At 37.2% G+C, this 25,639-nt stretch overlaps 1 protein-coding gene across 10 annotated transcripts in view; it reads left to right on the top strand.

Annotated features, from left to right (window-relative positions):
* MBTD1 (mbt domain containing 1) overlaps window positions 1-25,639 on the top strand; it is a 69,879-nt gene that overhangs the window by 31,716 nt on the left and 12,524 nt on the right. For 5 of the 10 annotated variants that reach the window (XM_029211038.1, XM_029211037.1, XM_029211031.1 and 2 more), the window contains 13 exons: window positions 1,426-1,565; window positions 2,839-2,953; window positions 3,524-3,609; window positions 14,024-14,141; window positions 16,527-16,661; window positions 16,934-17,022; window positions 17,232-17,466; window positions 18,074-18,129; window positions 18,467-18,571; window positions 22,757-22,904; window positions 23,898-23,980; window positions 24,386-24,620; window positions 25,115-25,192. In XM_029211038.1, the coding sequence (XP_029066871.1) occupies window positions 1,426-1,565; window positions 2,839-2,953; window positions 3,524-3,609; window positions 14,024-14,141; window positions 16,527-16,661; window positions 16,934-17,022; window positions 17,232-17,466; window positions 18,074-18,129; window positions 18,467-18,571; window positions 22,757-22,904; window positions 23,898-23,980; window positions 24,386-24,620; window positions 25,115-25,192 (1,623 nt within the window). The remainder of the gene's footprint in view (window positions 1-1,425; window positions 1,566-2,838; window positions 2,954-3,523; window positions 3,610-14,023; window positions 14,142-16,526; window positions 16,662-16,933; window positions 17,023-17,231; window positions 17,467-18,073; window positions 18,130-18,466; window positions 18,572-22,756; window positions 22,905-23,897; window positions 23,981-24,385; window positions 24,621-25,114; window positions 25,193-25,639) is intronic. The other 5 variants (XM_029211040.1, XM_029211034.1, XM_029211032.1 and 2 more) reach the window with 4 other exon arrangements.

Consider the following 25,639-nt stretch of genomic DNA (forward strand, 5'->3'; position numbering starts at 1 on the left):
TAGTCTTTTCAGTAAATGGTGTTGGGAAATTTGATATCCACATGCAAAAGAAAAACTGGACCCCTATCTTATACCACTCACAAAAATTAACTTGAAAATGGATTAAAGACTTAAATGTAAGACCTGAAACTATAAAACTCCTGGAAGAAAACATAAGAAAGAAGCTCCTTGACGTTGGTCTTAGCAATGATTTCTTGGATAAGACACCAAAAGTACAAGGCAACAAAAGCTAAAATAAGCAGTGAGGTTACATTAAACTAAAGAGGTTCTGCTCAGCAAAGGAAACAGTAAATTGAAAAGGCAATCTACAGAGTGGGAGAAAATATTTGTAAACCATATATTTGATAAGGGGTTAATATCCAAAATATATAAAGGACTCATACAACTCAATAGCCAAAAAAGCAAATAATCCAATTTAAAAATGGACAAAGGACCTGAATAGACATTTTTCCAAAAAAGGCATGCAAATGGCCAATAGTACAGGAAAATGTGCTCAACATCACTAATCATCAGGGAAATGAAGATCAAAACCACAATGAGATACCACCTCACACCTGTTAGGATGGCTAGTATCAAAAAGACAAGAGATAACAAATGTTGAGGAGGATATGGAAAAAGGGAAGTCTTATACACTCTTGGTGGTAATGTAAATTGGTATAGCCATATCGAAAACAGTATGGTGATTCCTCAAAAATTTAAAAATAGAACTGTTATGTAATTCAGCAATCCCACAACCTATGTATCTTTTTTGAGCTTCACTTCTTACTACCCTGTTCTTCTAATTCTGCCATTCAAATTATTGTCCATTATGCTAGTTTACAAAAGAGACCCACTAGTGGTTAGAGTTTTGTTGCCCTCTATTATCTGTTAATAATAGTGCACATACTTCAAGCTTTGAACCTATCCTGTTTCTCTCGTCTCCTGAATATAACTTGAGAGAATCCTCATATTGCCTTTAGCATTTTTCTGAGTTGGCCATTTTTATGTTTCAGTCTTTAGAGTATTTTAAAGACCTGTGCTGCACTTTGTATTAATCTTCAGTTGTGTTGCACTTTTTTTAATCTTTTGTTTATAATCCTTTCAAACATCAGAGCTTATAATGTCTGGCACAAGGTGAGCACTGAGGAAATGTTAGTTGAATCTAACTTATATTTGTTTGTGAGTCTTTTGACCCTTTTTAAAGCCCTTTCAGACCTTAAGCTACTGTCAGACCTTCTGGAGCCTGTGGCTGTGGTATCATTCCAGTCTTTCCCCTACCTTTTATTAGGTTTTTATATCATTTATGTATCAGATAGAAGAAATTTTCTATCTGCTTTAAAGAAATTTTTTAAATTAAAACCTTTAGATAATTGGAGAAATTATTAAACTGTTAGATGAAAATTGGTTTTATTATATGATCATAACACCAATGTTTTTGTTAATTAGCTACCTGCGAAATGTGTGGGATGGTTGGTGTGCGAGATGCTTTTTACTCTAAAACAAAGCGTTTCTGCAGTGTTTCATGTTCAAGAAGTTACTCGTCAAACTCCAAGAAGGCAAGCATTTTGGCCAGACTTCAGGTAACGGTACAGAAACCTTCTTATTCTTTATATCTGTTATTTCTATGGCTTTCACTGTTTATCTGTCATTTGATTGTGATTCGTTGCACTTCACCTTTGCCCAATTGGCCAGTTATCATTTTATACCCCACATTTTAAAGAAATATGTTCATTCTATAAAATTGAGTAGCTGTTATAAATAGAGAAGGCATACTATCCAAAATAAACTATGACTTGTTTGTGTCTTTTTTCTAAATAAGTATAGATGTAATAAACATCTTTAGATATATATGAATTGAAGCCATTTTTCCCCCTGATTTTCTTTGGAATTAACATCAAAGTAGAAACTTTCAGTGTTGGGAGGGGGAATGATTTACCCTTTGGTTTTATTTTTCCATCATCTTTGGTTTGTATTTTTGATTGTAACCCATTTGATACCTTGACCAAGTGTATTTGGTTAATCCAACTAACTTTTTGGAAAAATTCATAATACAAAAGGCAAATCATCTTTCTGTAAATGCACGTCAGTGCCTACAAAATGACTGGAGATTTGACCATTTGACTAAGTTATTACTATTGTAGCATATAAACTACTTTTTAAAGGCATCACGTAACTGATATTTGTAATATATTTTATTTGAATGATCACATTTTTCATATTCTTCTTTACCTTATTGTGATCATTACATAGCACTGAGAGGATTATTTAAATTCCCCAGATTAAGGAAATACATCACTTAGATGTATTTCTATATTTCAGATAGACAGTACCTAAAGATCCTGAGCAATGGTCTGTACCCAAATGGATGGCAGTTTGTCACACTGAATTTGGCCCATGATCATTTTGTCATTGATCTTTTGCGTTAGCGCTAAAGGTATAAACCTCAGTCACTTGCTCTTTAAACATTAAATTATCTTTTCTTATATGAATAGCAATGCTTGGCAACCTGCATGAGTGAATAACCACTGGTTTTATCTAGTACAAGAAGGAATGAATTATCCACCACAGCCTATATTTTAACATCTTATGGGATATAATTTTTTATTAACATATTAATTTGCATATTGCTATTTTAGTCTGTGCCAGCTCTGCTACCCATATTACGTATCTACATTGTAGCAGAACTCCAGAAAACATTTCTCATGTTAAAATTCCTTGTATGTTTCCTCTGCTTTAATAATTTTCTAAACCCTCGATGTTTACTTAAGCAGAATGAGTAGTATGCAATCAAGTTAGTTTTCAGATTTGGGGGTGGGAGGATGAGAAAGAATCCTATTTACTTAACTCTTCTTGTTTTAGGGTAAGCCTCCAACAAAGAAAGCAAAAGTTCTTCAGAAACAACCTTTAGTTGCTAAACTAGCTGCATATGCTCAGTATCAAGCTACCTTGCAAAATCAAGCAAAGACTAAATCAGGTAATATGGGTGAATGTAGTGGAGGTGAAATATTTGGTACTGATTCATCTAGTTTTAATTAATAACATTTTAATTTTGGATTCTGTTAACTAAGCTATTTGTGTACTGTATTTGCACATTATGACACTGGGCTTCCTGGTAGTGGTTTTGGTTTCAGTAAATTATTCTAGAATAGAATAGTGTTCGCAAGTTATGGTGCTATTAGGTGGTGGATACTGGATAGCAATCTCATTGAAGTGCACGGTAATAGCTGCGTGGGAATAAAACACAAGAGCAGCCAGAACAGCATTTGTTATCCTGAAGGTATCTGCTCTCTGCTGTTCTTTGTTTCTTATAACTGGAGAGCTCTTGCCTCACTTCCCAAGGAGCATATGTTGTATATAGAAGAGTTAAACTGCTCTTTGTTTGCAAATATGATATATGCTAAAGTTCATGTTTATTTAGAGAAGTTTTGTCTTTATAGAAGAAACTTTCTTTAGAGGTGATAAATTTATGTCATTTCACATTTTAAAATAATAGCCTTCTTACAAATTTGAGAACTGTAATATATCTAAATTTATTTTATTTCAGTAGCAGTCTCCGTGGAAGGTTTCAGCTGGGGTAACTACATCAGTAGCAATAGCTTTATAGCAGCTCCAGTTACCTGCTTTAAACATGTGAGTATGGAATTTCTCAGTTTATGTTGAAATGCTTAGTCATTGTTTAAATCTGAAGGCACAATGGCATTTAATCATCTTATCCTTAGAAGGTCTTTATTTTATACATTGTAATGGAAATGTTTCTTTTTTTATTAATTATTGTACTATGAATAGTTACATAACTTCTCTAAGTTTTATAAGTAAAAGGTTCCTATAAAGACATTGCAAGTTGAAATTGTTTCAAACGGGGAAAGCCACTAGTCTCATCCGATTTTCGTATTAAGTTGAACCATATAAAATTGCTGGTTTTGTGCATCAAAAATAGTTGTATATTGGCAAAGTCATATGGTTCAACCTCATAGAAACCATGCATTGTATATGTTACCTAAATTTTTGTGATTTGACCTAATAATTGAGAAGAGGAAGGATCTTCTAGTTTTGTTTTGTCTCAAATGTAAAATCACAAAAACAAAGAAGGAACTGTTAGTAATACAGTATCGTGGGCTGAAGTGATCTGTTGGGAGATGTTCTTTTTAACAAGTAGTGTCACAGAACATCTGAAGTAATTGAGAGTTATGTTTAAAATGTATCTAATGATAAATTCTTTCCTTTTGATTTCATTCCTTTTGATTCAGTTATCTGATTAATTCTCTTCAATACTTTTTTTAACCTTACTGTAAGCTTAATTTATATTTAAAGGTTCTATCTGCTACTGACCATGTATAAGAAGGAAAGAGAATTTAGAAAGTTAATGAACGAAATTTTGTGTACACTTGTACACAAATTGTTAACTTAGGGCTTTACTGTTAAATAATAGCATGTGAACAAAACTGAGCTTGAGTTCTTGCTGTGGAAATCCAAATGAATTTTAATTCATTCGTGTCCAATAAAGGATGTTGATCAAGGCCAAACATATTAATTCAGTGGCAGAAATATGAATTAAAGCCAAATTCATTCATTTGCTAAGTTTTCTTTCTTAAAAGTCCAGGTGTTAAGCCCTTAGTTGGTGGCATGCTGACCATCTGAATCAGCCTAAGTGGAATCTTAGATACTTTACCTTAGTATACAGTAGCTGATATATTTTACTGTAGTGTTGATAGTAGTGTCACATTTATGAGATACATTAAATACATGGCAACAGCAGCTTTCATGAGAATTACAAAGCAAGTCTTTAACTCTCCTCTCTTGAGATAGTTCTTTTTGGTACTAAGAAGATAAGAATTAGATTAAATTCTCAGTTATAATAACTCTTTCATCCCAGATTCCTGGGACATTTGTCTGTTGTCTCCTTCTGAGTATCCTTTATCTCTTTTCCTATCTTTATTTTAATATTTTGGTTTTTTAGGTTTTAATATCACAAGCCATGTTCAGCTATTTTATATAAGTAGTCAGGATATTTTTAAAAATAGCATTTCAAAGTCCCAAAAGTATAATATTTTATTTCATGTCCGTATCTTTGAATAGTAATACTATGTTAAAGTTCTTTGCAAGAAAATCTCTATTATAATGAAACAGATTTTTTTTGACTTTGCTTTTTTAAGATTAAAGTGTTCTATCATATAGAATAGAGCAGCTAGCCTTAGCTGTATGATTAATAATGATACTGTGGGACCTCCTGTTTCTCGTTCAGAAGCAAGGCATCTGTCACCCAGTGCCTGCCTGCTCCACTCATCTTTCTTTACTGCCTTCTCCTTACGAAATAGGAAACATTTTATACTGCTAATGTCTTAATATACTTTAGTACGAAATGAGTTTGCTTTGTTGCCTTAACCAGCATTTTTATTTGAAGTCATTTGGTTTAGGAGGTCAGACTTTGTGCTGTACTTGATTTTTGTCCTTTAGAGTTGACTCTTCATGGTTCTCCCCCTTAGATAGTTTTTGGGGTCTCCAAGGAGAATTACTGGCTTTAGCTTTAGAAAACCTATTGCCAGGAGCAGCTGCAAGCACAAGGTCCTGCCTTGAATCGTCAGTCTTCTAACCTTCTAACACTTGACGCCTGCTCTAACACTGGTTCATCTGTGGGGCCTCTTCCTCCACACTCTACACCTGCGTTGTCTCCAACTTGAGCGCAGGTTGGGAGCCTTTCCCTGCTCCTAGGGGATTCTTTTTTTTTTTTTTCCGGTACGCGGGCCTCTCACTGTTGTGGCCTCTCCCGTTGCGGAGCACAGACTCCGGACGCGCAGGCTCAGCGGCCATGGCTCACGGGCCCAGCCACTCCGCGGCATGTGGGATCTTCCCGAACTGGGGCACGAACCCATGTCCCCTGCATCGGCAGGCAGACTCTCAACCACTGCACCACCAGGGAAGCCTAGGGGATTCTTTTTTCAAGCATAAGTTTTTAACACATTCTATCTGTGGGAATTCCCTGGCAGTCCAGTGGTTAGGACTCGGCGCTTTCACTGCTGGGACCCAGGTTCCATCCCTGGTCGGGGAACTTAGATCACGCGGCTTGCAAGGCACTGGCACCGCCAAAAAAAACAAACAAAAAAAAATTCAATGTGTACACGGAAACAGAGCTGTTCTGGTTGAACCAGGATTTGGGGGTGGGGCTGGTGTCACAGCTTTGACTGCCTTGCTTCTTTAAGGTAACTCAACCTCTTCTGCAGTAGGTACCCCAGGTAAATATATTTTCCAGCACTTAAAAATGATAGTGATTAGTTCTTAAACCATAGAATTTCAGTAGAATTCCTCTTTTCCATGGTCTGTCTTTAAATTTCTGGGAAGTTTCTGCAAAGTATATCATAGGACAATATTCTCTTTGAATATTGCTGTAATTGTGCATAATGGTTTATACTTAATCACTGTTACAACAGTGTTTGACATTTTTTATAATTATCAGTGTAAATGGAGCCCAGTTGTCATTAAGTATGTCTACTTAGAAACCTGTATATTATGATTGCTGTATATCTGATGCAACTTTCATTTCATCTAGGTGGTAGTTTTCAGACTTTTTTTTTAAAGCATTACGATTCCCGCTTTCCCTAATAAACATAGCTAACATAGGGGAAGTTATACTGATTGGTCTGGCAAGAGTAGGGTGGTATGGCTAGAGCCTTGGCCCCTGACACTTGGCTTTCCCTTCTTTGACAGTCTCTGAGGTTGGAAACCACTGAATTAGGTTAATACCATTTTTTAAAAAATTTTTATTGGAGTATAGTTTATTTACAATCTTGTGTTGGTTTCAGGTGTTAGGTAGTATCATTTTTAATTAATCCTAAATCATATGGTCACAAAGCTGTAAGTTATCTTAAAAATCATCTAGCTCCTCTACTCCATCTCTTATTATAAATGAAGAAACTCTTGCTACATTTTTCAGTAGCTGGATTGAAATTTTCAACTTTGGGCTTTAACCTGCTTTTTCTCACGCAGTTTTTCTTATTTGTTCGGGTTTTAACATAGTTTTGAATTAAGCCCCTATAGGAAAACCCTCCTGTGCTCCCCCTTTACTTACACAACTCGACCACACAGTGCTGCTGATACCAGATGTGTGGGTTTCCGCATATCAAGCATTTCTCTGACACCAGCTTGGGTGTCCTACAGTTTAGTTCAATTCTGACACTGTCTGTCGGGAGTTAGCATCAGATCCCACGCTTACGGACTCAGTCCCACAAGACTGCCCCTACTTCAGACACCAGTTGCAAATCCCACATTGTCACCTCTACTTCTGACAGATAGCTGTAAATCAGAGTTCCCATGCTCCTTCCTTGGGTTTGATAATTTGCTAGAATGGCTCGCAGAATTCAGGGAAACACTTAGGTTTACTGTTTCATTATTAAGGATATAATAAAAGAGATGAACAGTCAGATGAAGAGATGTGTAGGGCAAGGTATATGAGAAGGGGCATAATTTCCATACCCTCCGAGGTGCACCACTCTCCTAGCACCTTTACTTATCCACCAACCCAGAAGCTCTCCAAATCCTGTGTATTGGGATTTTTATGGAGGCTTCATCACATAGGCATAATAGGTCATTAACTCAGTCTCTAACCCCTCTCCCTTTCCTGGAGGATGCGTGATGGGGCTGAAAGTTCCAAGCTTCTAATCATAGTTTGATCTATGTGGTGACCAGCTCCCATCCTGAAGCTATCTAGGGGCCCACAAAGAGTTGCCTCATTAGAACAAAAGACACTCTTATCACCCAAGAAATTCCAAAGGATTTAGGAGGTCTGTGTCTTGGAATTAGGGTCAAAGATCAAATATTAAAACAAAAGATACCTCTAGTACTCTTTTATCACTTAGATAATGGCGAAGGCTGTTAAGACCTCTGTGCCAGGAGCAGGGCCAGAGACTAATACATACATTTTTTTATTTCACAGCTTCTAAAAGTACCTTTTAGCCTTATCTTTACTAACTGTGGAACAATCTCCAAAATACTACTGCAGTATCACATGCCAGTTAGGTACTCTACGTTAATGAAATTCACAGACTATGTTCTCCTATTGACAATTTATGTTTGAACCCAAGAGAGTTGTTCTGTGTATGCAGAACATTTAGCTTTAAAGCATTCTTAATTTTTTTAATATTATAGTCTTTTAAATAGAAGCACTTCTGTTCCCCATTATTTGCCTTATAAAATCAAGTACAGAGAGTTCCATGGTGGCCTAGTGATTAGAATTCCGGGCTTTCACTGCCTTGGCCCGGGTTCAATCCCTGGTCAGAGAACGGAGATCCCACAAGCCACATGGCGTGGCCAAAAAAAAAAATCAAGTAGAATATGTCTTTCCTAAGCATTACAGCACAGGCCAAAATGTGCTAATATCAAATGTACGTGAATCATAAAAAGCTAAAATCATATTCCTTTAGTTATGTATTTACAGACTTCAGATGTCTTTTGTTTGGCACCTGGACCATATACTCTGGTGTCTTGTTGATACTGTCATTGCCAAACCAGAAATGTAATCATCCTACCTTCTTCTCCCTTGAAAATAGTTGTCGTTAGGTATTCTTTAAAAAGGTCCTTTGCACACGTGCGTGCCATAACTTTAAAGCTGCGTTTAACTGTGCTGTTTCATCCTTTCTCCACAGATATCACCTTGTATTGCTTACATGATGTTTTCTGGTTTGTTTGGGTTTTTTTCGCGGTACGCGGGCCTCTCACTGCTGTGGCCTCTCCCGTTGCGGAGCACAGGCTCCGGACGCGCAGGCTCAGCGGCCATGGCTCACGGGCCCAGCCGCTCCGCGGCATGTGGGATCCTCCCGGACCAGGGCACGAACCCGTGTCCCCTGTATTGGCAGGTGGACTCTCAACCACTACACCACCAGGGAAGCCCTACGTGATGTTTTCTAATCCTCTCTTTGGTACCAGACCTGTATGCCAGCTATTTTGAAGGGGATAAGGTTATCCATATTTCTTTGCAACACATATTACAAGTATATTTTTGGATTTTAAGGACAATAACAGAAACCTTTTTGTTTGTGTATGTGCGGTAACAGTAGCTTATAGTAAAACTCATGATTTATTTCTCAGGTCTGTATTTATTACTAAAATAATCTCTTTCAAATAAAATTATTCTTTGTTTTTTTCCCTAGCCTTAACCATGCATACGTAACTCGATTGAAAATTGAAAATAAATGTGATTTCACATCCATTTTAACTAAAGTTAGAATCTTCAGTATGTCAATCCTAGATTGCAAAACTTCTTTCTAATGGAAATAAGACTTAAATTAGTTTCTGGTACTTGTTAGTACTCCATCCAGTTTAGCTATTATGAGTGTTGCCACAAAATAGATTCTCTGCAGGAAAGCAGTGGACTCTGATATAATAAAACTCACCTGTTTTAAGGAAGGCCTGAATAATCTAGATTATTTTCATTTGATATGTTTTTTTAAATTATGGGCTGTTTATGCCTTTCAAATTAGTAACCACTGCTTCCTGTCTCTTTTTACATACACTAGCATTCCCTCATTCTTAATCTTACTTTCACCCCAGACATCCCATTTTACTTTTGAACTTTCCTTGTACTCCCTATCCCCCTGCTACCACCACCCCAAAACGTATTGGGATGGCCAAAAAGTTCCTTCGGTTTTTAAGTAAAAATAAGAACACACATTTTTCATTTTCACCAAGAACTTTATTGAACAACATATTCACTCTTTTGTTCCACTACTTTTTGCCATTTTTTCAGGCAGCTTCATAATTCCATCTTCCCAAAGCTTTATCTTATTGAGCAAAGAACTGTTCCAGGTACCTTTTAGTCTTCCAGGGAATTGAAATTATTTCCATTAAGAGAATTTTGTAAAGACCGAAGTAAGTAGAAATCCAAAGGTGCAATGTCTGGTGAATACGGCGGATGAATCAGAACTTCCCAGCCAAGCTGTAACAGTTTTTGCCTGGTCATCAAAGAAACACGTGGTCTTGTATTATCCTGATGGAAGGTTATGCATTTTCTGTTGACTAATTCCGGATGCTTTGCCGATGCAAAGTGCTGCTTCCAGTTGGTCTAATTGGGAGCAGTCCTTGTTGGAATTAATCTTTTGGCTTTCCGGAAGGAGCTCATAATAGAGGACTCCCTTCCGTTCCCACCATGTACACGGCATCACCTTCTTTGGTTGAAGACCGGCCTTTGGTGTGGTTGGTGGTGGTTCATTTCGCTTGCCCCATGATCTCTTCCATTCAACATTATTGTACAGTGTCCACTTTTCATCACCCATCACAATTTGTTTTAAAAATGGAACGTTTTCATTACATTTCAGTAGAGAATCCCATGCAGAAATACGGTTAAGAAGGTTTTTTTCACTTAACTTACGTGGAACCCAAACACCAAAGCGATTAACATAACCAAGCTGGTGCAAATGATTTTCAATGCTTGATTTGGATATTTTGAGTATGTTGGCTATCTCCCGCGTGGCATAGTGTTGATTGTTCTCAGTTAATGTCTCAGTTTGATCGCTGTCAACTTCAACTGGTCTACCTGACCGTGGAGCATCATCCAGCAAGAAATCTCCAGCACAAAACTTCGCAAACCACTGACACGTTCCATCAGTCACAGCACCTCCTCCATACACTGCACAAATCTTTTTTTGCGTTTTAGTTGCGTTTTTACCTTTCTTGAAATAATAAAGCATGATAACGCTGAAAATTTTGCTTTTTTTCTTCCATCTTCAATATTAAAATGGCTACACAAAAATTCACCAGTTTTGATAAGTTTTTTTTTTTTAAGTGCACACTGATACGACAGCTGTCACAATACAGTCTAACAAAATTGTTTCAAATGAAGTTAAAGACAACTAAGGGCTACTAGAGCCATCTTATGGAAAAACTGAACGAACTTTTTGGCCAACCCAATAGATTGTGTTATCAAATCAAAAGGTGAGTGGACTTTCTAGGGAAAGAGGGATCGATTATTTTTTCTGTTTCTACTTCCTATCAGTTCTAGCAAATAATACTTAGGAGTTCTAATTTCTTTCTCGTTAATTTCCTATAATGTTTTCTCCCCTTTTTGGCCAAATAATAGTCTGTCTTTTCTCTACTAGGTTCATTTTAGTCATCATAATGCCTATTAGTCGAAGTATTTTAATGGTGGCTTTTTGTATATTTGCCATATCATTATTAGGATCAATAATAGTTACCTATGTGCAACCTGAAGGCTAACTTCTGCCCACTTAAATTCTTTGTCACTGCCGGAGGTTGTGATTATCAAAAGTTGTAGGTTGTCAGCTCTGTGGAGGGAAATCTGTATTTCTCCCATAAAGCATCACATGTACAGTGTGTCAGCCCTCTGAGAGTCTAAATACTAGCCATCTGAGCTGTTGGACTATCTGGGAATATTCTTAAAGCACAGAAAAGTAAGAATCCCACCCAATTACTTTCTTACAGATAGACAGTCAGGTGGAGGTTATCATATATTTGTGTTGGGGAGCCCTCAACATTTGGATCTGGCCATGTCCTGCAGGACCTGATGACAGCGTACCTTGCAGGGAAGGAGAGTCGCTCCCAGATAGCCCTCACGAGTGGCCCTGGAGCAGGAAGTGGTGAAGCAGATCTTCTTGGTTTGGGAGGAACCTGAGGTGGACCTCTCGTCCTGAGTCTGGAAGGTAAATTTGTTGTTACCTGTAAATTATGGTTCTGCTAGTTCATGCTATGCCAATCCAGACTTTCAGAGGTATCCCTCCTGCCAGCAAGAGAAGACAGATGACTTGGATGAAGATGGCTCTCAAGCCCTGGGTCATTTAGTCTTCCACACTTAAGAGTATTCATTTTAAACAAAAGGGCAGATATATCTATGAAATGACTTTATTATTTCAACACATTGAGCACATACTATGCAATGACTGTGGTGCTCGTTTTTGTTTTTGTTTTTGTTTCTTCATTTTTTTTCTTAGAGTGAACCATATGGATTGGTTTAAGAGGGCCTAGCAGAACCACAACCTTACAGGCAAGAACAAATGTCACTTTCTGCTACTTTCTCCTATACCAATCCAGACTGTAGGGAGCAAAACATAACATCCCCCACTAAAGTGAGCATTAACTTTATTTTCTAAGTGAGCATATTGACACATTCTCTTTAGTAAAATGTGACCAGAAGTTATTTTCTCCAAACAATTGTTAAGACTTAAAAAAAAAGTCAGTATGACATTGTCACATCTAGCTCAAAAGGGAGTCAGTCCTGTATGCCAAATTCATTTAACAGTGTGCCCACCTAACACACAACTTGTCAGCATAACCATGCTTCTTCCTTCTCAGTGAAAAATAAAGCCCATTCCACAAGATTTGGCAGCCAAACAAAGAGGAATGGATATCCTACCTTAATTTAATGCATACATTTCACTGCATCTGTCTGCTCTAATTGGTTCATCCTCACAGAAATTAACACATGGTCTTTGTGTTAATATATGGTAGCTTGATCTGTTACCTATCTTCTTTCCAGCCTCTCCTTTTCTAATCATATCTGCTGGCAATAGGGATGGCCCTACAGTCTAGAATGATATAGGGGGAGATAGCAGAACCTGAAGAGTCCATTCTTTCAATTTAAAAAAAGCAGAAAGAGGTAGTCATAATAGATGTATTATTTTTTTGCACAGCTCGGGAAGATAGTTATGTGTATCCTTCCAGAATTACAAATAGTTGAGATAGGCCACTGTCTCCAAGTGATTGAAGTATATTCATTGCTTGCTACTTTAAAAAATAGCCGTAAGTTGATTCTGTGTTTGGTTTCTAGACTTATCCTAGTTCAGTGTTGTTTGACATTTTCTTCCTCTCCTTCAGAAATTCCTTAAACTATCGAGAGCATAAGGGTTGAGTACTGTTTTAAGCTAATCCTGTTGGGTTAGCATCCACCCAAGTGTGAGCAGCCTTGCATGGAAGACATTTGCCCAGTGTTCAGATGGACTCGTTTGTGTGACTCTTGGATATCTTTGTTTAGTCATCTTTTAGCTTTGAAGCTATTTTGTCTTTTCCTGATTTGTTCATATTATCAGGTCTTTTATAACCTTACCTAACCCTTTTTTCTGTGATCAAGGTTCTAAATTGTATTTAACGAGGAGCTGATTATCAAGGACCGCAGAAACTGTTTGGTATTATCAGCATTTAAATTCCTATATTCATTTATTTGGTTTAGTTAACCATTGCTAAATTCCAAATAATTGTAAACTGCCTCAAATTTAAGGATTAAAATATAATGGAAATTGTAATTTGGAAACATATTAGATTTTGGAAAATCCCTTCATGGTATTCATTTAATAGGTTTTCTGAGTCCCCATCTTAACCATTTGCGTGGAGGCCATTGATTACCAGATCTAACACTGAAAGTTTTCTCTTTGTTTATGTTAATTCCTGCATGAGAAATTTTGGAATAATAAATTATTTAACAATTTACCATGGTATGATTCTCCAAAAACTCTTCCACTCCACCTTTTTAATAACGTTATCTGGTGCTTTTGCCACAGGTCAGTTGTAACAGACTATATTTCTATTCTATGAATTTAACTGAAGTTGAAAATATAGATAACTAAGTTTTGTTTCTCTATGTTTCTGAAACCACGTTGCTGATTGGAATTATCTTTCTTTCTGCTCTTTGACCAGATCTTTTAAAATTAGAGGTTAAGGTAAAGTACATTCATTCAGTTCATATTAAAAATAATGAATTTCTTAAATCAGCTTTTTCCTTTGAAACCTACTGTCAAGTTTGTAATTTGGATTTTGCAAAAATTGCTGCTCAAGTCTTGTTTTAGGGCAGTTTTGAATTTTGAACTCGACATGGATCTATTCTAATATATGTGAATTCTCTTCATCTTGAGCTTGTCCCTGACATCGGCTTTTTCCAAATAGAATTCTGTGACACAGGGAATACCAATTATATTTTTAGAGAAAAATGAATGAATTCAACGGTATTTTTAGTTTAATGTTTCCATGATTGATGGTAGTGCTTAATTTTGAATGATGTGTTTTAGGCTTTATTTAATAAGATGATAATTTAATAATTTTTATATGACAGGCACCTATGGGGACCTGCTGGGGTGATATCTCAGAAAATGTGAGAGTAGAAGTTCCCAATACAGACTGCAGCCTACCTACCAAAGTCTTCTGGATTGCTGGGATTGTAAAATTAGCAGGTGAAAAGCATGTGTAATAATTTACTTTAAAAATGTCAATTATATTTGTAACTTATGAGAAAGCATATTTGTAAATTTTCAAGTATTGCCAGATAAGTGTGATGTAGGGCAGAGGTTAGCAAATTTTTTTCTGTAAAAGACCAGACAGTAAATATTTTCAGCTTTGTGAGCAATGCAGTCTCTGTCACAACCATTTAACTCTACCATCATAGCATAGAGGCAGCCGAAGCAGTACGTAAATGAATAGGCATGACTGTGTTCCAGTAAAACTTTATTTATTGTTACGTGTCATAAAATATTATTTTACCTCTGATTTTTTTCTCAGCTATTTAAAAATGTAAAAACCATTCTTAGATGGCAAACTAAAAAACATCAGGCAGTAGGCCAGATCTGTGGGCCATATATAGTTTACCAGCCCCTGATAGAGGGAGATGCTTTGGAAAGTAACAAAAAAGTCGAAGTACTAAAAAATAGTGATATGGTCCATAATATGAGAAGTAAACTAGTGGTGAAAATTTCGTCTATTTTGGGTACTACCTTTTTCTTCATTCCCACCTCTTCCAAGTACCCCAGCCCTTATTACATTGTTGCTCATGAAGTAAATGCATTAGGTGTCTGCTGTGTTAGACACCGTGGGCAGTTGACATGCAGACGTATAAGATTTGTTTTTTTCAGCGAGCTCACATCTGCTAAATATTGAATACGTTTTAACACAAGGTGCTTAGTGAGTGGTGCCGTAGGACACTAGTGCTTCAGAGGGGGAGCAGCCGCTCAGATGATAAAAGTTGTCCTGAGATTACTGGTAGAGGTATCTTACTCCTACTCTTTCTAGGCTTATCTCCAGCCATTCTCCCCCATACACCCTGTGTATTGCTCCCTATGTACTGCTGATAGACTTAATTTACCTAAAAATGATCTCAATTCCATCTTTCTGTCTTTAATGGCTTCTTTGTCCTTAAAGGATCGGGATGGTCAGCATTTACAGCTATTGATGCGTTTCACCACACACCACTGACAAGATTTTTTATTGTTCCCCAACATAAATGATCTGTTCTTGTGAGATTCGTTTTCCTCCTCTCTCATACATCATGTTCTGTGTCACCTCCATGCCTTTACTCACTCTCACTCTCTCACTTACCGTATTTAACCCAGTTCAGTTCTCACCTTTTCCTTGAAACATTTCCCCAGCTATATAAGCATTCTCTAAATGCTTGTATTATGCTCTACACCTTAATTGAAAACAGCAGTATATATTTTTTTGCTTGATGTTTAAATCAGTTGCATTTAAATGGCTCTAAAGATCCATGTATTTAATATCCAAGAATTATTTCTATCTTCCATCTGGTTTTACATTTCTGTTTTATCTAATTGCAACTTATATCTCATTTTAAGCCCCTTTAATGACATTTTAGAAGTGAGCCTGATATTGATCATGAACCCAGAATCAGCAACAGTTAGCAAAGTCATGAGTTGTTCTGTGAATTATAGAATTTTAAAACTAAAAGTTTAATGCTATAAATTTTCATCATAAATATTAACACATGAAAATGCTGACTGAACTTAGCTCCCAGCCTGAAATACAAGTTTATCGGGCCTTTTTTATTCCACTAAAGGCCTTAAATTAAACCTTAATCTATTATCAATACAAGGTTTATTAAATTATAAACAATATATATCATATACTATTTGTTCTTTTCAGGAAGTAATTCTTCCGATTTGTTTAGTACAAATAGATTTTAAGTGATTTCACATACTTTTATTTGTGTTTACGGAACTTTTTGACCTCGCATTTTCAAATCTTATTTCCAAATAAACAAGACAGAAAAGTTTAGGCTCCTAAAGGAGCCACATCCAAATTATCCAATAATAATTTGGTCACCTGATCACTTGGATAAAGCAGTTTCTTTGAAATGTACTTTAACTGGATTTCTGTGACTTAACAAGGTTATACTAACTTACCACAGTCTTCTTTATTTCCAAAACTACACATTCTAATAGAACTTTCCCACCCCTCTTTTCACTGAGAATTTCTTTTCTAGAATTTAAGAAACTATGGGTCAAGTTGAAATATATTCAGAGGAGTAGGCCATGCTCTGAAAACAGTTAAACTAATGACATTGTTCAGATAGTTCTCAAAGTTTCACCTATACCATTAGTGACAGCAGCCTCTGGGAACGTGTTATAAATGAAGATTCTCAGGCTCACCCAAGATCTACTGAATCTGGATCTCTGGGGTGTGAGGCCCAGCTATGTGTCTGTTCACAAGCCCTGCACGTGAATCTGTTTCAGATGCTCACTGACATTTGACAACCACTACCAGCAACTCTATCCTGTTTTATTTCATGTGGTTTTCTTATTATGCGGCAATTGCTTTGTTGGTTTCAGGCTACAATGCCCTTTTAAGATATGAAGGATTTGAAAATGACTCTGGTCTGGACTTCTGGTGCAATATATGTGGTTCTGATATCCATCCAGTTGGTTGGTGTGCAGCCAGTGGAAAACCTCTTGTCCCTCCCAGAAGTGAGTAGCTTCTTTACCCTTACTATAGAGTATTTGCACTTTAATGCAGTTTTACACTTAGTAACGTTAAAGTGACATAGAAATTAAAATAATGTTTTTTTGGTTTCAAGTAACTTACTTGCTAGTAAGACATGCTTATTTTCCCTATTTTTGTTACTCTTCTTGAGAACTTTAATTGCAGGGAAATTTGTTACTTTTTTTATTTTAACAAACAGTTTATGAAGCAATTCTATTCTTTGCTAAAGTGTAACTGGTTATTTCTTTTGTTTTAGCTATTCAGCATAAGTATACAAACTGGAAAGCTTTTCTAGTGAAACGACTTACTGGTGCCAAAACACTTCCTCCCGATTTCTCACAAAAGGTAAAGACAGGATCTTAGAAAGGACTGAAGTGGCAAATGAGAACTCTAAAAAATGGAATAACTTCGAAGTTTTTTAAGGAATTGTTTCAATTAGTGAGTCAGATGACCTATGTTAACTATCGAGTGCGCTCGGTATTTTTATAGTACAATATTAAAATTATTTGTAGACCTTTGTCATGAATTCCCAACAGTTCTGCTTTTCTTTCAAGGTTTCAGAGAGCATGCAGTATCCTTTCAAACCTTGCATGAGAGTAGAAGTGGTTGACAAGAGGCATTTGTGTCGAACACGAGTGGCAGTGGTGGAAAGTGTAATTGGAGGAAGATTAAGACTAGTGTATGAAGAGAGTGAAGATAGAACAGATGACTTCTGGTGCCATATGCACAGCCCATTAATCCATCATATCGGTTGGTCTCGAAGCATAGGCCATCGATTCAAAAGATCTGGTAAGCACCTGTCACAAGAACTCCTGTTGAAAATACCATTGAGGCTAAATTGTACTACTTGGTTATTTTTCTCTGCAGAATAGCATAGATCAAAACTAGTTGCCGGGGCTGCTTATTCTACCTTAATTAGGAAAGTTTCACACCAGGATATTAATGTCCTAACAGTTCCTTTTTATTCCTTCCATTTGTGCTCAAGTAAAAAATAATGCACTTTTGGTCACAGCTACATTTGTTTTCTTACACTTTTTTATCCAGCCTGTTTGAAAGAACTGAAGATAGCCTTTCCCTTTCCATTCAATTTTAGTTGAAATAGTGAAATTAAATATGGTTAGACTTAATAGTAAACACATTAAAACGTACTTTCTAAAGTTGTAATTCCCTAACTAGGGAATTTCCAGCATTCTGATTGGCTGAATGTATTTAACAGCACATGTACTCTAAAGAGAGAAAGACTTTTAAAGAATATTATTCACCATAAATGTAGAAGGCATGTATTTTTGCCATGTTTTAGAGTATACATACCTTGTGAGTTTGAAACCTTCAAAGAAACGTGGTTTTTGGTCTTCCCACAAATGCTGACAGATTAGTATGTAACTTTTCCTTGTAGATATTACAAAGAAACAGGATGGACATTTTGATACACCACCACATTTATTTGCTAAGGTAAGAAGTTTTTATAAGAACTCTCATTTGTAAATTAGGTTTGAAATAGGGTTGTGGGTTTTTTCCTAATATTATGGAAATCGTAATTACGTATGTTCACCTAAAAGGATTAAGGCCTTGTAATCCATATGTGTCACAACTGTTGATTATAATTATTCTTCAATTCTATTTGCCTGAATTCTCTCTATTCCCTAGTGGAAGTTTGAGTTATAATATTAGGTAGGTAGGAGAAGACACTTGGTATTTTCATCTGGTAAACTTCTTCAACTTGGTATTATTTTAATTATTAAACTGTTAACACTTGTGACAGTAGATGTACTTTCATGTAATTCTTTAGGTAAAAGAAGTAGACCAGAGTGGGGAATGGTTCAAGGAAGGAATGAAATTGGAAGCTATAGACCCATTAAATCTTTCCACAATATGTGTTGCGACCATTAGAAAGGTAAGAGAATAGGTTTTAAAATATAGAAACGCAGTTGTAGGAGCTAGGTTTAAGGTAATAGGAGAAGGAGGCCCCTAACGTAGTCATTTTGACATAAAATGTGTGCATCTGCATCTTCACTGGGGAGAACGTTACTAGTAATTTCAAAATAAATTTGAATTCTCTTAGGGGCTTTTCTTTTTATATATCTTGTTGTCAAGATTGTTATCTTGAGTCTGCTACCTTTATTTTATGGAAGTATATCCTTAAGTTAGAGGAGGAATATTTATTTAACTTACTTCCTGGTCAAAGCTTGTCCAGCACAGAATTTGTAACAAGGCCAAGTTTATCTTCAGTTTCCTATGTTTCCTTTGTGTGCTTTTTTTTTTTTTCCCTTTTAGTAGTACTTTACTTCTTCTTTTCTCTTTTCTTCTGTCTTCTGAAACTGTTTTTATAAAAAGATGGAGAAGAGTGGTTCTCAATTCTCAGTAGGCATCAGAATCTCCTGGGGAACAAAAAAAATACCATTGACTAGGCCTCTTCCCTGACCCTGCACCCCCATTCTGATTTAATCAGTCTGGTTTGGGACCCTAGCATTGGTTTTTTGTTTTTTTTTTTAAGTCCCCAGGTGATTCTCAGGTACAACCAAGGTTAAGAACCATTGATCCAGAATCTGCTTACATAAAGGTGTAACTAAATTGTGATTTGCATTTCAACACAGTTTTAAGCCTTAAGCCAGAAGAATTAAAAACAGTTGTGATGGCTGCCATGTCCCAGACACTTGTGTTCAGGTCACACAGCTAGACCAGACAGGCTCCAAACCCTTGTTCTTCTTCTTCACCTGACTAGTGATCCAGACCACCTGGTACTATTTAAAACATAGATTTCCATGACCTACTCCAGACCTACTCAATCAGAATCACAAGAATTATTGCCCAGATATCTGTATTTGTTTAAAAAATAAAGAAAATAAAAAGTTCTCTCGGTAATTCTGGAAATCAGCCAGGTTTGGGAACCAGCGCCATGCTCTATGTGAAAGGAAAATAAGTGTCCAGCGAGTAGAATACCCAGCTTCACTTAGAACATACTTTATGAATTCTTGCCATGCTAGGTTTGGTTTGGACTTTAAGAAGCTTACAGTCTTGTAGAACGAGATAAGATGTATGAAAATAAGTTTAACATACAAGATCAACTATGATTTAAGAAAGGTACAAGTACTGTTGGAATTCAAATAAAGAAGAGGTCACATCTTCTCAGAGGAATCAGGGAAAGCTTTATGGAAGAGAGGACATTTGAAAACTTTGTCTTGAAGGATGGGAAAAACTCTGCCAAGCAGAGATGCAGGAGGAAACTGTGCCATGGAAAGTGAATATGCACAAAAGCATCAAGAGTGGAAAGTACAGGCCACGTTTCGGAAATGGAGAGCGGTTCGCACACATTACACATCAGACAAGTTGCTTTGAATATTCTGGACCGGGCTTTTTGTTTATAAGGAACAGAAACCCACTCAAGTGAGCTCTAGGAAAGTTACTCTAAGGTTGCAATGGGCACACTCACAGACATGCAAGGACACAGGGATGAGACCTGGGAAGGCATGAACTTAGTGTTATCCTCCACCTCTCGGGGGTCTCTTTATTCCACCTATGCTCTGTGTCTGCACCACTCTTCTTTCACTCTTTCTCTGTTGGTATGCTGCTCACTCAGTCTGCACATGGTAGCCCGTCCCTGTCTGTATCACAACCTTTCAGTGCCAGCTCCAACCGATGGCTTGACTACTATCTCTGTGTCTGTTAATTCTAATTACTGAGAGAGAATCTAAACAACTGAGCCCAGCCTTTGGCCTGGTCCTCTGAAGGTTGAATACTAACCCCTGATCCAGTCAGCTGTATTTAGAAAGGGAGAAAAGAATCCCATGTGAGTGGAGGTAGTCCTTTCCAGAGGTCTTAGAGCTGTTAAGGTTGAAGAGAAAGTTAGTGTACATATCCAATATAGTAGAAATAACTAGGAGAAAGGAATCTGCAGGCAAAGACAAAAAGATGATGTGGAATTAGATTATGCAGTCTTTAATGCTTGGTCAGGCTGTCTGAGTTTTCTTTATGAACAGGAGAAGTTGGTAAAGGTTTCTGGAATGAACAGAGGTCATACCAAAGGAAAGTTTAACTGTGTAAGAGGGGAGATGTCCATAGAGGAAGGCTGAAAGCAATGATATCAAACAACATAATGAGGAGAGAGTTAGTTAATGGCAAGGATAAAGGGACTGAATGTTTAGGGAGAGCTGTGGGGACCCAGTGATTGCTTGCCTTTGAAAGGAGCAGGAGAAGGAAGTTGTGGTTTGATGCCCTGTACTAACTCCCAGAGAATATGTTCAGCATGCGGGTAAAATGCAGGACTGGGACACTGGGAGGGCGACAAACTCATGATAAAACTTGAGAAATTGTTGGCATAAAAGTCAACCATTGAAGAGTGGATGCCATCATGAAAACAAAAGAAAAGGGCTAAGATCAGAAACAAGAGATGGAGGTGAAAGGGTGGCCACCAAAATAATGTGAAGGAATGAACACAGAGGTGAGAAGATGGACCAGTAGACTGTAATGTAATGAGACTATGGGAATAAATTTTTCAAAAAATTGAGTAGTCAACTGGTATGGAATACTGTAAGGGAGGCTGAAGTGTTGGGAAAAAGGCACTGGATTTGACAAACTCGGAGGTCATCGGTGAATTTAGCAGTTTAGTAGGGTCAGGACAGAAGTCAGACTTCAAGGAGTTACATAGTATATAACTTGCATTGAGTCTCTGGGTGAAGAGTATATAGGAATTCATTGTATTATTCTTGTATCTTTTCTGTAAGTTTGAACTGTTTCAAAATAAAATATTTTTAATGTAATGGGAATTGGGAGACGTTAGAGTATAAGAGATGGTGTTTGAGGAGCAAGGTACCAGTGACAGTAGGTCAAGATGGAGAAGTTTGTCTTGAGGGGCAAAGAAAGGACTACTACTTACAACAATTTGAGGTGCAAAGGATGGACTGTGAGGCCCCTCACATAGTTTCTGTGATAGAGGAGCACGATCATCCAGAGCATGAGAGAGGTAAAGTTGGAGCTTGAGGAAGGTGGAAAAGGTTTAGAAAAACTTCTCTATGTGGTAAATCAGAAGGAAATAACTGAGTAGGATTTAAAGCTTAGCTGAGACTAGATAGTTAAATCGTAGAAGAGCACTCAGCCCACTTTCACGTGCCACTGCCACAGCGGCAGACAGCCTTGACCACTGGCAGAGGCACTGTTTTCCCTAGACCTCTGAAATCACTTCTATGGAACCATGCTGTGATTTCTGGTACACACTAGAACTTACACAGCTTTTTTTCATTATAATTTCAGTTATTTAAGGTAATTAAATAAAGAAACATTTTTCACTTTTAAGAGACCTTTATGTAATAGAATGTCACTTAAAGAATCATTTTTATAATAGTGGTACCTAATTTGTTTTTTTACATCTTTATTGGGGTATAATTGCTTTACAATGTTGTGTTTCTGCTGTACAACAAAGTGAATCAGCTATATGTATACATATATCCCCATATCCCCGCCCTCTTCAGCCTCCCACCCCTCTAGGTGGTCACAAAGCACCGAGCTGATCTCCCTGTGCTATGCAGCTGCCTCCCACTAGCCATCCATTTTACATTTGGTAGTGTATATATGTCACTGCTACTCTCTCTCTTCGTCCCAGCTTCCCCTTCTCCCCACCTCCATGTCCTGAAGTCCATCCTCTACGTCTGCGTCTTTATTCCTGACTATATATGTCACTGCTACTCTCTCTCTTCGTCCCAGCTTCCCCTTCTCCCCACCTCCATGTCCTGAAGTCCATCCTCTACGTCTGCGTCTTTATTCCTGACCTGCCACTAGGTTCATCAGTACCATTTTTTTTCCATATATGTGCATTAGCATCCGGTATTTGTTTTCCTCTCTCTGACTTACTTCATTGTGTATGACAGACTCTAGGTCCATCCACCTCACTACAAATAACTCAGTTTTGTTCCTTTTTATGGCTGAGTAATATTCCATTGTATATATGTGCCACCACAACTTCTTTATCCATTCATCTGTCAGTGGACATTTAGGTTGCTTCCATGTCCTGGCTATTGTAAATAGTGCTGCAGTGAACATTGTGGGTACCTAATTTAAAATACTTGGAATTCTGTTAATTTAAAAGGTGCTGGCTGATGGATTCCTGATGATTGGGATCGATGGCTCAGAAGCAGCCGATGGATCTGACTGGTTCTGTTATCATGCAACCTCCCCTTCTATTTTCCCTGTTGGTTTCTGTGAAATTAACATGATTGAACTTACTCCACCCAGAGGTACTTCTTCCTAATATATACACTGGGTTTTCGTCCTTGCTTTCCTTTCACATGGTACCTGTTTACAACATTTACCACAGCCCTAGATTTCTTGCTGTATGAAAATATAGTATGTGTGTATACGTATATATAAACATATGCGTACATAACAAGAGCTGGGGGGTGCTCTGAAAACATAAAGAACTATATCCTAAGTAGCTTTAATAAATTACATTGGTGTAGAATTTTCCCTTAGCATCTGTACATTTTATAATAAGAATTGGTATTCTCAAGCCCTGTTGAGATGTTGATGTAGGCTCAAAGAGCTACTGCATACATGAACTTTTTAAAAAAATAGGTACTTTAGCCTTTGAGAGAAAGCAAGTTTTCATCTTTAGATTACCATATGAGGGAATAATTCCCTGCCGGTCCAGTGGTTAGGACTCGGGACTTTCACTGCCGAGGCCCTGGTTCGATCCCTGGTCGGGGAAGTAAGATCCCACAAGCCAAGCGGTGTGGCCAAAAAAAATTAAAAAATAGAAATGATTACTATGTGACTTTTTAAAAGATTACATACCCTTAAATAGCTCATATGGCTTAACCAGTGACTTTCCTAATTTCAATATCTGAGCCTTGGATTTTTCTCTTACGAAGGAGAAAAGCCAAACAGAAGACTATAAAAATAGTATTTGCCCAGCCAGTGTTCTTTCTTACAAAGAAAGAAAAATACTACTGAAAAAATATTAAATATTAGACTGTTCTAAGCCTAGGATTGAAAAGCAAAAGTCTGTAGTTCTTATACACTGAGGAGAGGAGAGTTACTTTGGCATTAGAATAAGTGGGCGCACCTGTTTCTGCCTAAAAAAGAAGAATATCCATGTAACAGGGAGGAACTATTGTACTGTACAGCATTAGCACTTGTGATTGTGGTGTGCACTGAATTACTTTATGTCTACATTTTAATATTACACTAATTTTAGGTGAACTCCTAGTTAAACCAGTTATGTTTTTCAGGTTACACAAAACTTCCTTTTAAATGGTTTGACTACCTCAGGGAAACTGGCTCCATTGCAGCACCAGTAAAACTATTTAATAAGGTAAATTTAAAAGATAGCATAATACTTACGTGGATTTTTTTTGATGCTTCACAAATGCAAATCATTGTTGATCAAAATGTCTTTGCCTTATGTTAGAATTTCTTAGTGGAGATTAATATAAACAAATATATATTAGTAAAACGATGTACATATTTCCTTTACATAGGCATTGAAGCTTGTTTGCAAACTTTGTTTCATTTTTAATCTGAGTAAAATAGGAATGAATACATTTCCTAACTAGTTCTTATATGCTTCACCTTCATATGTTTCAATAATTAATTATTTGGGATTTTTTTGGTCTAAATTGTTAATTGGTTATGTTACTTCTCTTTTGGCTTTCTTAGTGTTAGTAGAGTTATACATTCTTCTTTTCACCAGTGTTAATATTTTGCTTCTCCATGTTAGGATGTTCCAAATCACGGATTTCGTGTAGGAATGAAATTAGAAGCAGTAGATCTCATGGAGCCACGATTAATATGTGTAGCCACAGTAACTCGAATTATTCATCGTCTCTTGAGGATACATTTTGATGGATGGGAAGAAGAATATGATCAGTGGGTAGACTGTGAATCCCCTGACCTCTATCCTGTAGGGTGGTGTCAATTAACTGGATATCAACTACAGCCTCCAGCATCACAGTGTAAGTTGGTATACACAAAAGGTGTCCTTTTGTAAAACTCAGCAGTTCCCCGAGGACTATCTCACATAAATCATCTTGTGAGCTCACAGGACAAGAATATACCTATGTCTGATTGGTTGCCAGGTAAGATCTTAAGACTCAACAACAATATCACAGAATCAGACCATGTGTAGCATGGCAGTGTGAACTCAATAGTCAGTTGCTTAATGACTATAGAAACACAACATTAAGAGCACTCACCAAATTAAGCTAGACTTCCTTTAATGAGTTTAAAGTTATAGGCTAAAATTTATTGATATATAATAAGTGCTTATTGAATAAATAATGGAACCTGTCTGGTGTTGAGCTTCATGGTTTTGCAGGAACAAGTACCCTTATTTTCAAAGCATTGTGTACTTTTATAAACGTCATGATTTTGGTGAAGATAGTTCATCTAAGTTGTACCTAGAGTTGTAAGCAATTATTTGATATCAATTTTCTCTTTTATTTTTCAGCATCAAGAGAAAGCCAATCAGGTTCATCAAAACAGAAGAAAAAGGCTAAGTCCCAGCAATACAAAGGACATAAGAAAAGTGGGTCACCACATGGTGTTTATATACATTTCCTAACTTGTCAGCCAACTGGGATCTTGGTATTGTTGCACAGAAATGGTATCCCTTGTGAGAGCTGATAACTGTGCATTCTGTATTATGCTTAAAGGTGCAGTATGCCATAAAAGGCAAACCTTTTCAATAATGAGAAGCACTTACCTTTGATTGACATGAAAAATTATTACCATAATATTTGATATATGGTAAAGAATAGAGTCTGTGAATGATTCGTGTTTTGTTTTTTTGTTTTTTGTTTTTTTGGGTTTTTTTTGCGGTACGCGGGCCTCTCACTGTTGTGGCCTCTCCCGTTGCGGAGCACAGGCTCTGGACGCGCAGGCTCAGCGGCCATGGCTCACGGGCCCAGCCGCTCCACGGCATGTGGGATCTTCCCGGACCGGGGCGCGAACCCGTGTCCCCTACATCGGCAGG

Source organism: Monodon monoceros, unplaced genomic scaffold (assembly GCF_005190385.1).
Source record: "Monodon monoceros isolate NGI ecotype Baffin Bay Population unplaced genomic scaffold, NGI_Narwhal_1 Super_Scaffold_9, whole genome shotgun sequence".
Classification (NCBI taxonomy): Eukaryota; Metazoa; Chordata; class Mammalia; order Artiodactyla; family Monodontidae; genus Monodon; species Monodon monoceros.